General features: G+C 43.0%; 1 protein-coding gene across 1 annotated transcript in view; it reads left to right on the forward strand.

The window, feature by feature from the left end:
- Positions 1-12,188, forward strand: part of AFF2 (ALF transcription elongation factor 2) — a 357,949-nt gene that overhangs the window by 230,162 nt on the left and 115,599 nt on the right. The window contains exon 7 of the mRNA XM_055564516.1: positions 10,957-11,053. Coding sequence (XP_055420491.1) covers positions 10,957-11,053 — 97 coding nt within the window. The remainder of the gene's footprint in view (positions 1-10,956; positions 11,054-12,188) is intronic.

Raw genomic sequence — 12,188 nt, forward strand, 5'->3', positions numbered from 1 at the left:
CTTGCCTCCCCTCCCGTCTCCTCTGGGAGCCTGTCATGACACAATTTCCCATGGCTTCCCAGGGACTGGGGAGATATGGAACATTCTGTGCCACCACCCCCCCCCACACACACCCCGAGGAAGAGAACTGCAGCCCATAAAACCCCTTAACTGAGGTCTAGAATGGGCTTCTCCACCACAGACTGCTTACTCTGCCAATGTCTGGTTCCAGTGGTCTTGATGGTGTCCTTTTTGGTGTGAGGGTCAAAGACCCAGGGGCAGCTCGTAGGTCTTCCTTGCTTTCATTATGTAAGTATGTAACTGCCTGACTCTAAAAGTAGCTGGCTGGATCTTTAGCAGTCCCATCACCCGGGCTTCACCCTGTCTTATATGTGTTGCCTGACAGGTGCTCATCCGTGCTCACCTGACGGGACACTCACAGAGGCCCTGGGCTCTGTGTGCCCCAAGAAAGTCCAGCTGTAGGATTTTATAGGGTTGAAACACTGTCAGTATGGGTTAGAAGACAATCTGCCTCTTTTACCCTAAACAAACTGTGGGTATGTGTGTTTGTTGGAGAGGGTGTTCTTTTGATGCAAGAAAGAGCTGAACATATCAATCAGCTGAGCTTTTCATAAGCAACCAAGCAACATTGCTGTTAAGGTTTTATGTAGGCCTCAATGGTTAGGTTTGACTATTGTGCTTCAACAATCTGAAAGACAATGTGGATTCTTTTTGCTTTGGCCTCCAGGAAATCCTATCTGCCGTGTTCAGGTAAACAGCCCTTTTTGACAACCTTTCTCTAGAAAGGAGTTTGAGCAACAGTTTAAAGCACTCCAAGCTACAGTGCTGTGTTATCAGCAGCTAAGGATTGGCAGTGCCATGGATCTCACTAAGAACAGCCCCCAGCTCCCATCAAGTTTCATGGAAAGCACAGGGACTGCCAGCAGGCACCAGTTGTAGGGTGCTTAATAGCACCTTAATATTTTCAGTTTTGAAGAGTTTCCTTAGATGGAGATTAATGGACCAGCTCGATAAAGGAGTTCTTTACTTAATCCTTTAACAATTAGGAGCTGATGAGAAGAGAGAAGTAATGAAGTGCCCTGTGTGATTGGGACATTCTTGGCAGGAACCACAGGGGTTTCTGCTCTCTTTCAGCCACAGTTGCTCTAAGGAGCCTTCATGGAACGACATCTGCCTTACCTCATCAGTGGGGAATGGAACTTATGAGTCGTGTCTTCAGAGAGAGGAAGGTAGAGTATGAGAGACCGTTCCCTCCCCTGGTCCTAGGGCAGGTATGCGAGCCATGGGAGTAGCAGGAGATACTCGTGAACAGAGAGGGACAGCCTAGTGTGAGGGGTGTGTGTGTTTTGGAGATGGGCAGAGTTCAGTGCCTTCAGAGTGGCTGGGAAGACATTGGGCATCAGGATCATCAGTGTCCCAACCCCACTGATTCTAACTCCAACATTTCTGTAGAATCTGGTCCCTTCTCTCTCCCAAGCTGACTGTCAGGTTCCCTGGACTATGACAACGGTGGTCTCACAGATGTCTGTGCTGCCTCCTTCTCCCAGTCCATCTATGGGTCCTTTGCTCTCAGAGATCTCTACGTCTGGCTCCCCATGTCCCTCTCCTGCTTAAAAACTGGGGTTCTTTCCTCTCTCTGTTCTTCTTCAGAATGAGGTAAGGTTTGGTCTCACCCCAACCTACCTCCTTAGACTCAGCCCTTTTCACTGGTGCTGACACATAGTATATTCCAACCAGACCAAGTGCCCCACTCTTCCCCAAACCTCAAGTCTCTTACTACTTCTACTTGTTCTCCTTAGGCTGCTCTTTCCTTCTTCCTCCCCTCCCAGTTCATTCTGCCTCAGAGACATTGCTCAAAGACTACTGCTTCTGAGTAGCCTTCACCAGACTCTCTGAGTAGACATCAACATTCCTTCTTTTGAGTCCCTTCTTACATGCCTCTAACATTGAACTTACAACATTACATTGTTATTGTTTGTTTATCAAGTCTTATCCTTCTTAAGGTGTGAGTCTTTTTAGGGGAAGAGGCCATGTCATCTCACTGTTGCCCCCCCAGGGGCAAGCACAGTCATGGCAAGTAGTAATGATAGTTACAGTAATCACAGAGTGTCTACCAACCATCTCACGTACATAATCTGACCTAATCCTCATACCAGCTTTCTGAAATAGGTACTATTATTGCTTCCATTGTACAGATTAGGAAACTGAAGCTATGATAAATAACTTGCCCTAGTCCACACTCAGTATGCTTTAGAAAGTGCAAATGTTAGTTGCTCAATTGTGTCCAACTCTTTGAGACCCTATGAACTGTAGTCTGCCAGGTTCCTCTCTCCTTAGGATTTCTCAGGCAAGAATACTGGAGTGGGTTGCTATGCCCTTCTCCAGGGGATCTCCCCAACCCAGGGATCAAACCTAGGTCTCCTGCATTGCAGACGGGTTCTTTACTGAATGAACCACCAGAGAAGCCTGTTTTAGCACTAGGGTTCAAATTCAGCACAGCCCAACTGCAAAATCTGTGCTCTTGTGTGCTCCAACATTGTCTCACCCACAAATACCAAGCCCAGTAAATGATCCTGAATGAATCCCTATTACTCCATATGGATGACTCTCCACAATTCATTCAAGATAACTCGGACAGTCCTACTGAAGAGTTGGCACCATCTACTATTAAGATGCATGCTTGGGATATTTTTTAAAACAAAAGATTCTCTTTTCCCCTTTGGAATGATCCCAGAAGCTGTTGTCAGGTCTAGGTTGGCCCACTGGGTTATGATCTTCTCCAGGGAAATCCACTCTCAGATGTTTTCACACACACCCTGAAAAATGATACAATAATGTTTGGGTGTGTGTAACATTCTTGAAAGCCATCTGAATTCTATTAGGCAGTTTGTCTTTTGCATGATAACTTGAGTTCCCACATTTGGAGAAAATGTCATAACCCAGAGAAATATACCAAGAAAATGAAAATCAAATTCAAAATAAATTCCATGGAGGAGAAAATTGGTATTGTGCTGAATTTATGTGATCAATTCAACAGAAGTCCAAGGTTGAAGAGGTGGCAGTTTGATACAAGTCAATAATCATATACATCAAGGCTCATTCTATGAGCTTGGGCTTATGTATGTGGTATAGATATAAATCCATACATGCCATGCGTGTGGATAGAAATCAGATACTTACTCTTTTGTTTCCTACCTTTGCCTTGTATGTATGTACTCAGGACTCAAGCCAAACAGACTAGTCTGCATCCTTTGAATCTCTGAGATAGATATTATTTTTACGCCTACTGCACAGAGAAGTAAACTGAGGTTCAGAAAAGTTAAGTAACTTAACTCATGTTCTCTAGCAAAATCCTGTATAATATCCATGGAGCCATAATTACCCCCAACATATGACTTGACCAGATGAGTTGTTTTCACAATATGTTCATCATCCCTGGGGTACCCCAGAGGTTCCCAAACCTGGCTGTGAGCCAAGCAGCATGACTCTTTTATTTGGGGTTCCTAATAAGATTTCACCCAGCAAGGGAGGAATCTTGGGTGTGGGAAAGTTTGAAAACCATTGGTTTACAGCACAAGTCAGCAGACTTTATTACACTCAGATAGTAAATATTTCAGGCTTTTGGGGCCCTATCTTTTCCATTATAGCTACTGAACCTGGCCATTGTGGCATAAAAGCTCAGTTAATATATACATGAATGGGTGTGACTATGTTCCAATATGACTTTGAATTTGAATGCCATATAATTTTCATATGTCATGAAATACTATTCTTCTCTGGATTTTTTTCTCAACCATTTCGAAATGTAAAACCAGTTTTAACTCACAGGCAGTATAAGAGCAGAAGGAAGGCTAGTTTGGACTGAAGGCCTCAGTTTGCCAACCCCTGGACTAGATAGATGGTCCCTAAGGGACCTCTCAATTCTCTCACTAAGGAACCAGAGTAACCTTGTGAGATGCCCTATTTTCTGAAACCTCAAGAAGACCATCAGCTATAAAAGATACTCCTTCTCTGGTCTGTATGTCCATGGAAGGGTGCATGATCTAGTTGGGACCCAGGCTGTGGACCCACTGGGTGACACTGGGCTAGAGGTCCCACCTAATACATCTTGGAGACTTATCCCCATAGAATACAGTCTGGATCTTCAAACTATTGGTCACTGCCCCAGCCCTCAGACTCGGAATTTCCAGGATTCCCAGTGGGTTGGTCATGAAATCTGACTTTTAAGTTAAAACCTTGAGAAAATTAAATGCAGCTTCTCCAGAGAAAAGAGCCTTTACCTTGGGGAAACAGAATGAATCCTTTGAAAAATATCACAGCCTCTTCCTCATCGCCTGCCTTACTATCCACAAATGCTTCAGTGCTGCCGAGACTACACAGCACTAGGTAGGGAAATAGACAATTTCCTGAGTAGTTCTAGTCCAGTCATATTTCATTTCCCCAACCTACTTTATGAAGAGGAAGTGTCTTTTAAGGAGTCAGTAAGACTAAGATACTATTCTAGAAAAGGGTCCACAGTAAGAGGCTGCCTGACAAGAAGGCTCAGGTTTTCAGGCACCCCTGGACTCTCTGGAATGCCCAGCCCGGCTCTGCTGTGTTATTCATTTGGAGAAAAAAATGAATACACTTACTCTGATTGCTATCAGCTCTGAATATTTATGAGGACAATGGTAATTTAAGCTAGTCCCCTTAAAACCCCAAAATAATTGAGAGAGAAGTTATGGTTCTCAGTTTTTGAGTGCCTAAAACCTGACTGAAACAGCCTCCTCCCCTCCCCCACACAATGGAACTACCTCCCAAGCCCATTGCATGTCCAGTGTCCCAGTGTGGGCTACAGAGAACAGCACTCAGGCTGCCAGATGGAAGCTCTGAGATAGCACAGGGCAACTCCTAACTGGTAGAACTGAAAATAGTTAAAGCTACAGTAGAAACAAACGTCTGACAGCACGAGACAAAGGCTGTAAGCTGTACATGGGCGATGTTGTAGGTACCTCCTCTGGGTGACAGGTGACAGAGGTAACGCTTTAGGCACTTCCAGCTGGAAGAGCCATGGTCTGTCTATGCATCATCCACCAATATGGCAGCTATTTCCTTCAACACCTGGAAGCCAGAATCCAGCCCATATCAAGTAGTGCACCTGATGGTCTGTCTGCCCAGAGGGGCCTCATTTTGTAATTTACAGAAAGGCACTGTGCAGGCTGCAGAACGACTCAGGGTTCAGAAGGTTGCTTCTGAGCAAGGATTCTGGGTCAAGCAACAGCTCATGAAGCCCAGTCTTACATGTGAAGGTTAAAGTCAGGCGTGTCTTGGAACCACCTCCTGAGAGTGGTAGGCTCAAAGACAGAACCCAAGGTGAGCACAATGTCCAATGGGGGCCATCCTTGACGTCTTTCTCTGGGTCCACAGGTCACTTTGCAGATATAGGAACGGGTAATCAAAGACAGGCCTTTTTTTTTTTTTTTTTTTTTAAACTCTCACTTGGAACTACCTAGGTATTTCCTCTTGCAACTGGCCTTCTAATTCTCCAGGGGATCGTAGTCACTCTGGAGGATTTCAGGAAACCCAATACAGCCACGACGTGTTTAGAATATTGTAGAAGAATAAATCCAAACCCTGAAACTTTCCAAACTCCTTAAGGATGTTTGAACCTCTCCTCACCTGGTCAAGGGCTTCCAATGATGCCTGCTAGCTGATGCCTTTGCCAGTCTTTGGGTTACCATCAGAACTTTCTTGGTATTATTCAAATGTTTACAGCACCATTGCTCAGGTACTAATAGCAACAATAGTAATAATAACCAAGATGAAAGCAAAAGCCACCTGTATGTACTCCAAGGCAATTTGTATAAGCTTTATTTTTCAAATACTTCCAAAAATTCTCCAAAGTAGGTATTATTATTGCTCATTTTAATGTGAGAAAATTTAGATTCCAAGAGTTTTATTAACTAGTTCAAGACTGCAAACCCATTAGAAAATCCAGTATTTGAACTCAGATGTGTCTGACTCTTAAGCCCTTGCTCTGAGGCTCAAGCTGCCACAACTAAAGGCTTCATTTTCATGGAACCTTCTGGAATAATGTTTCAAGCTCTCTGTTTTTTCCACTTCAAAATCACCTGAGCATTCCACTCTGTGAAGTGGCAAGGTTTCTGGACAACAGATGTTACAGTTGCAAGTAATATGAGGCCTATCACACCATAGTGTCCTAGGGTTTCCTGGTGCCAAGAGCCCTCTGAGGCCACCAGGATCCGCTCAAGGCCCAGAGAATTAGGAACAGAGAAGACCCTGAACATGGCTCTTCCTTCCTCGTCCAAGGCCTCCCAAGTCTTCTTTTTGTTCATCCCATCTCATCTGTCCCAACCTTCAGTATCTAAGCTTTTCTAGACCAGGACTTGTTTTTGTTGACACAATCTAATGAATTATTTTATTTCTTAATACTCAAAAAATGATGTCATACAGAAAAAGAGACACTGATGTATAGATCAGTCTTATGGACTCTGTGGGAGAGGGAGAGGGTGGGGAGATTTGGGAGAATGGCATTGAAACATGTATAATATCATGTATGAAATGAGTCGCCAGTCCAGGTTCAATGCACGATAGATACTGGATGCTTGGGGCTGGTGCACTGGGATGACCCAGAGGGAGGGTATGGGGAGGGAGGAGGGAAGAGGGTTCAGGATGGGGAACACAGGTATACCTGTGGCAGATTCATTTCGATATTTGGCAAAACTAATACAATATTGTAAAGTTTAAAAATAAAATGAAATTAAAAAAAAAAGAAATGATGTCATAGATAAAATGAAAACAGAATTTTCACACAAAGGCAGACCCCGTGAAGCACTAGATCCTGAAAAAAACATCTGAAGTCACAAAGGATCACTGCTTTGTTCTGTTTTCATCTACAGCAAGTCCTCCTGTTCTGAGAATATGTTCATAAGTCCAATTTGTTTGTAAGTCTGACAAAGTTAGCCTAGGTACCCAACTAAAATGATCAACTGTACAGTACTGTACTGCAGTAGGTTTACAAAACTGTCCCATGTGGCTCAGCTGGTAAAGAATCCACCTGCAATGAGGGAGACATGGGTTCGATCCCTGAGTTGGTAAGATCCCCTGGAAAAGGGAAAGACTACTCACTCCAGTATTCTGCCCTGGAGAATTCCATGGGCTACAGTCCATGAGGTTGCAAAGAGTCAGACATAACTGAGCGACTTTCACTTTCACTTTTCACACAAATAATACTTAAAAACAAACACACAAAAAATAAAGAAAACATTTTTTAATCTTACAGAATAGTACCTGGAAAAGTACAATAGTATAGTCAAACAGCTGGCATACAGGGGCAAGTTCACATCTTTGAAAGTTCACAACTTGAAGGCTTCTATGTAGGGATTTACTGTAATTGAGAAATGGGAGAACAATTGTTGTTGTCATTGTTGATGACCACACACGTGGGCAGACATTCACCTCAGTGTGGTCTGTTCACATTTGGGGCTCTCCAATGTGTGCTGAATCTGTCTCTGGAACTATAATCTCATGAAAAGAGATTACCATTTTTCTGCTGAGACCACCTGAACTGCAATGGGCATGAATGGTGCTGCTATAATAATTAAATCCCAAATCTTTCAATAATCCTCCACTTTCCCTAGAGTAATGTTCAGCATTAGCTCGAGATGGAAATGCAAACAAGTACATGTAGATTCAATAATAAAGCTTAATAGATCAGGGAAGGAGTGGGATGAAATGAATGCTTAACACCTCCAGAGATAACGCATGATCATTTGCCTTTCTAGTCATTTCCTTGACTTGTGTTTGCCAGGACTTGAATCTATGCATCAGACTGTCCTTTATTTTATTAACAACCAGCTCCACACCAAGCTTGTTGCATGGGAAGTGTTTAATGTCAATCATTATACAGATTGGCTGACTATTTCTAGAACTGTTCACTGGAGGGCCTTTCATTTCCATGTTAAGATCTTATCAAGTTGATTGGAGAGTCGAATCAGTGCTGAGTTCTGCTCTCCATGCCCTGGTTCTAACTGAAGGAGAGTAGCTTAAGATCATGAGCCCATTTCTGGATCTTAGAGACCCCTGAGACATTTCCTGAGTCACCACAGCAAACTTTGGTTTGGTTGGCAAAATGAGATGAGAGAAACAAAGTCTCACTAAGACTTTGCTTGTGATGATTTGGTAACAGTTATTTCCAACTGTGGCAATTTATTTCCAAACTAACTGCATTGCTTTGTGTTTTCATTCCTCATACATTGCTTTATGTTATGCTCACTGCCACCACCCTGCAAGGAGTTTAATTATTAATATTATCCCATTTAACTGATGAGGGACATAGATGAGGTGCAGAGACGTAAATGACTTGCCAATTGTACCAGAGTTTATGATTAACCTGCAGTTGAATTCAACATTTTGATTCCACGTCAGTTTTGTTTTGTGGGGTTGTTGTTGCTGTTGATTTTCTTTCTTATTCTTCCCTTTTTAAGTTACATCCTCTAAGAAAACATTACATACTCTGGCTGGAGATGTTATGGCTGAAGGTATGGGTTCTGCGTTTGCCGCCATGATTTATGAGCTATGTGACCATGAGCAGGTTCCTTAACCTCTCTAGGCCTCACTGTAGCCCACTTTCCAGGAGGGGCTAATAATTTCCACCTGAAAATGGGGCTAATTATTATTTTGAGAACTTCCCTCATAAGATCCAAATTATACACTGCTAGTCAAATAGTTAGGGCTTCCCTGGTGGCTCAGTGGTAAAGAATCTGCCTACCAATGCAGAAGACATGGGTTCGATCCCTAAGTCGGGAAGATTCCATTGGAGAATGACATGGCAACCCACTCCAGTATTCTTGCCTGGAGAATCCCATGGACAGAGGAGCCTGGTGGGCTACAGTCCATGGGGTTGCAAAGAGTCAGACACAACTGAGCGACTAAACAACAACAACAATCAAATACTTAGCACCTTCCCTGACACAGAAATAGACTCTCTAAAGGGTTAGAATCATTTAAACATTTATCATTTATTTTGCTGAATCCTTACATGTAAACTAACACATAGACATTTCCTACCGGAACACACACACACAGAAAATGAAGCCCATCACAGGTCGTTTTTAAATGTTTGAGTTCTATTCCTTATGAGAATGATACAGTCTTCATTTACCACAGTGGGTTGTAAAGAATTATTTGTTCAGTCATAAGCCTGCAACTTCAAAAGAAATGGTGACATACATTTTGTCTACTTCTCTAAAATCTTCCAAACATCCACTAGTCTCCTGAAGGACAGTCATAAATCCTGCAAATTTCACTCATCTGAAACCAACTCTAACAACTATCTTTCCCACGAATCATCCTTTATATCCATCTTCCAGTTTCAGTGAACACATTCTGGTCTTAGGTTATTGAGCACAAAACTGGAGGAACTGGACTTTCGTTGGAGATTTTCTGAAACCCACTGTGACCTGAATCCCTTTCTAACATTTGGACATAACCTCCAAAATAATGTGCTCTCCTAGTTATCAAATTAGAAGTTGCTTTTTGCCTTCCAGCTTCCCTTCTGGAAAATGCACACAAGTGGGAATCAGGAGATGGGAGTTTTAGGACGGGCTGTAGCACTAATTAGCTGTGTGACCTTGAACAAAACACTTGGCTTCCCTGAACTTTTCTTTGCTTGTCTGCAAAATGAGGCTGGTGGGCTACATCATTTCTGGGAAGACATTGTGTGGAAGGCCGAGGTGGATAAGTTGCCACACCTGTGTACATGGGACCTGGGGACTGGGGGGTGCTCAGTGGACAGCCAGAGCTGGGAGTGGGGAGAGGGAAAGAGGATTCTTTCTGAGATGGAGATTCTTTCTCAGAAGCTTTTGTGAAGGAGGTGGGATCTGACTGAGCTGTCTAGGAAAAAATAGAACTTTCAGAGTTGAAGAAGGGACTTCTGGCCAGGGAGTGGAGCCTGATGCTGAGTCTGAAAGCAAGAAAGAGCCAAGTATGCTCAGAAACTAGTAATCAGTCCAGTGAAGCTGGGGCTAGCTCCACTTGAAGCCTGGGGATGAGGTCGAAACTTGTGTTTAAGAAATAAAAATAGTAACACCAATTGGGCTTTGAAAAGAGTGTAACTAGAATTCTAAGACAGTAAGTCACTCTTCATGGTGTAGCTCAAGTTTGGACTTAGAAAGCGGGTGGCACTGGAATTAATATCCCTATAGAAACAGAAAGGCTCTGCCTGCTCGATAAACAATTTTGAAAGTGCTAGTTCATCACCCAAATTCTGACCACTCATATTTTTCAGGTACCTTGCCTTAGGAGAGAAAGATTTCTTATACATATCGTGGGTTTACATCTCTGGGATCAAATTTTACGGGAAGAGATCGGTCATATATCAAAAGGTTAATGACGAGCCATTTCTCACCCAGCTATTTTGTGGTCACTGAGCTGCCACAGTGCAGAGGGCACTGGAAGGCAATGGAAGTTCACTGGGCCTTTTGCCTCTGTCATCCATAGAGCCCCAGCAGGCTCCAACAACAGCCTCTCCAGCCAGGGGCTGCCCTCATGCCCCTGTTCTTTCATGGGAGACTCAAAGCATCTTTTCTTGTAGAGATCCACTGCCACATTCTGCCTCCACAATGATTGATCAGTACATTTATTACACTTTCAGTAGTAAAAATATATAGACTCCAGTCATCTCTGGAGATGCTGAAATAGTCCTTTTTTCCCCTTGATTTAGGGGAAGGTAGAGAGGGAGGATGTGTGCAGAGTCAGACATAAATATAAGAGCTCAAATATCTAATTAGCTGAAAGAATCTTGGTTCCCTCTGCACCTTTGACAGAATTGCAGCTGTCAGATTGGAGCATCAATATTTTATCCTCGTCTCAAGATGTATCTGAGGATGATTTAGAAAAGACGCTTTCTAACGTCAGTGCCACTGGTTTTTGTTTTTTTTTTTTTTTTTTTTGTAGGATGCTTGAAGATGACTTGAAGCTGAGCAGTGATGAAGATGACCTTGAGCCCATGAAGACCTTGACCACTCAGTGCACTGCCACTGAGCTCTACCAGGTAGGAACAGCAAAGGGCTCATTCTGGACCAGCAGGGAGGGAGCTGAAGGAACTGGAATGGTTTTGCCATCCACAAGCCTACCTGCTGCTTCATCACTGGGCTTTGGTGCAAGGGAAACAAGCAAGGGCAGGCAGAGTGTTCTGGACCAGGTCAACTCAGCTCACACTTTCAGTGAAGAGATGCTGAGCTCTTAAAATTCACTGCTTTCACCCCTACCTTTGCTCCCTCCTCACCATATACACCTACTGGTCATCAAAAGCAGTACAGATCATCTTTCCCTATCCTGGGCTAAGTATGGTCTTGAGTGCAGTGTAACTTTCCTATAGTGATTCCAGCCAAGACTTAGCACCCAGACTCATCCATTCCTTAGAGTATAAATGTGACTACCCACATGAGCCTTTAGGCAAAAGACATTTGGCAAAAAGTTGTTGCTACCCTGATTTCTTCCATTTTGCATCATTAATATTTACAGGACTTAACACCAAATTAGATGGCAAGAATGTGTGTTTGCAGCATTTCCAATGAGCCCAGACCTGTTGATTTAAAAAGGTCAGGTGTCATATATGAATCATGAGAATGGCAGTGGAGTGTGTAGTATCAGTGATGCTCATGTGTGTCCTTTAGGACAGAAACCCATCTTGCCTGTGGGGTCCTCCTGGGTGTCCCAAGAATCTCAAATAAACACAGAATAGTCACCTTAGAAAATAAAAAAAAAAGCTAAGACCTAATCATGTTCTTTCTATAGTGAAGTCTGCTGAGTTTATAAAACTGAAACCAGGGTGTTTCAAGGCATGCTCAAGCACTAGTATTTCAAGGTAGTTAACCAGTACAGAATTCCACATTCACTAAATATTTTGTGAGGAACCTGCAAAGAAAACCTTAGGAAAAACTCTCCAAGGCTCACCGACTCCATTCTCATCTATAATTGTTGACCCCACGAGAATGCTTACCATTTAGTATAATTTTAAAATTGAGTACATCTTCAATGTTAGGTGGCCAAAATTCCCCTCTCCCTTATTTTCTCCACTTTATTCGGCTTGTATTTTGGATAATATGTAAAAATTGCATCTTTGTAACTTTGGTGCTTTATAAAGACCAAGCACCTTTGTCTTCCAGGAGCTTGTGGTACGTTTC

This window comes from Bubalus kerabau, chromosome X, assembly GCF_029407905.1.
Source record: "Bubalus kerabau isolate K-KA32 ecotype Philippines breed swamp buffalo chromosome X, PCC_UOA_SB_1v2, whole genome shotgun sequence".
Classification (NCBI taxonomy): domain Eukaryota; kingdom Metazoa; phylum Chordata; class Mammalia; order Artiodactyla; family Bovidae; genus Bubalus; species Bubalus kerabau.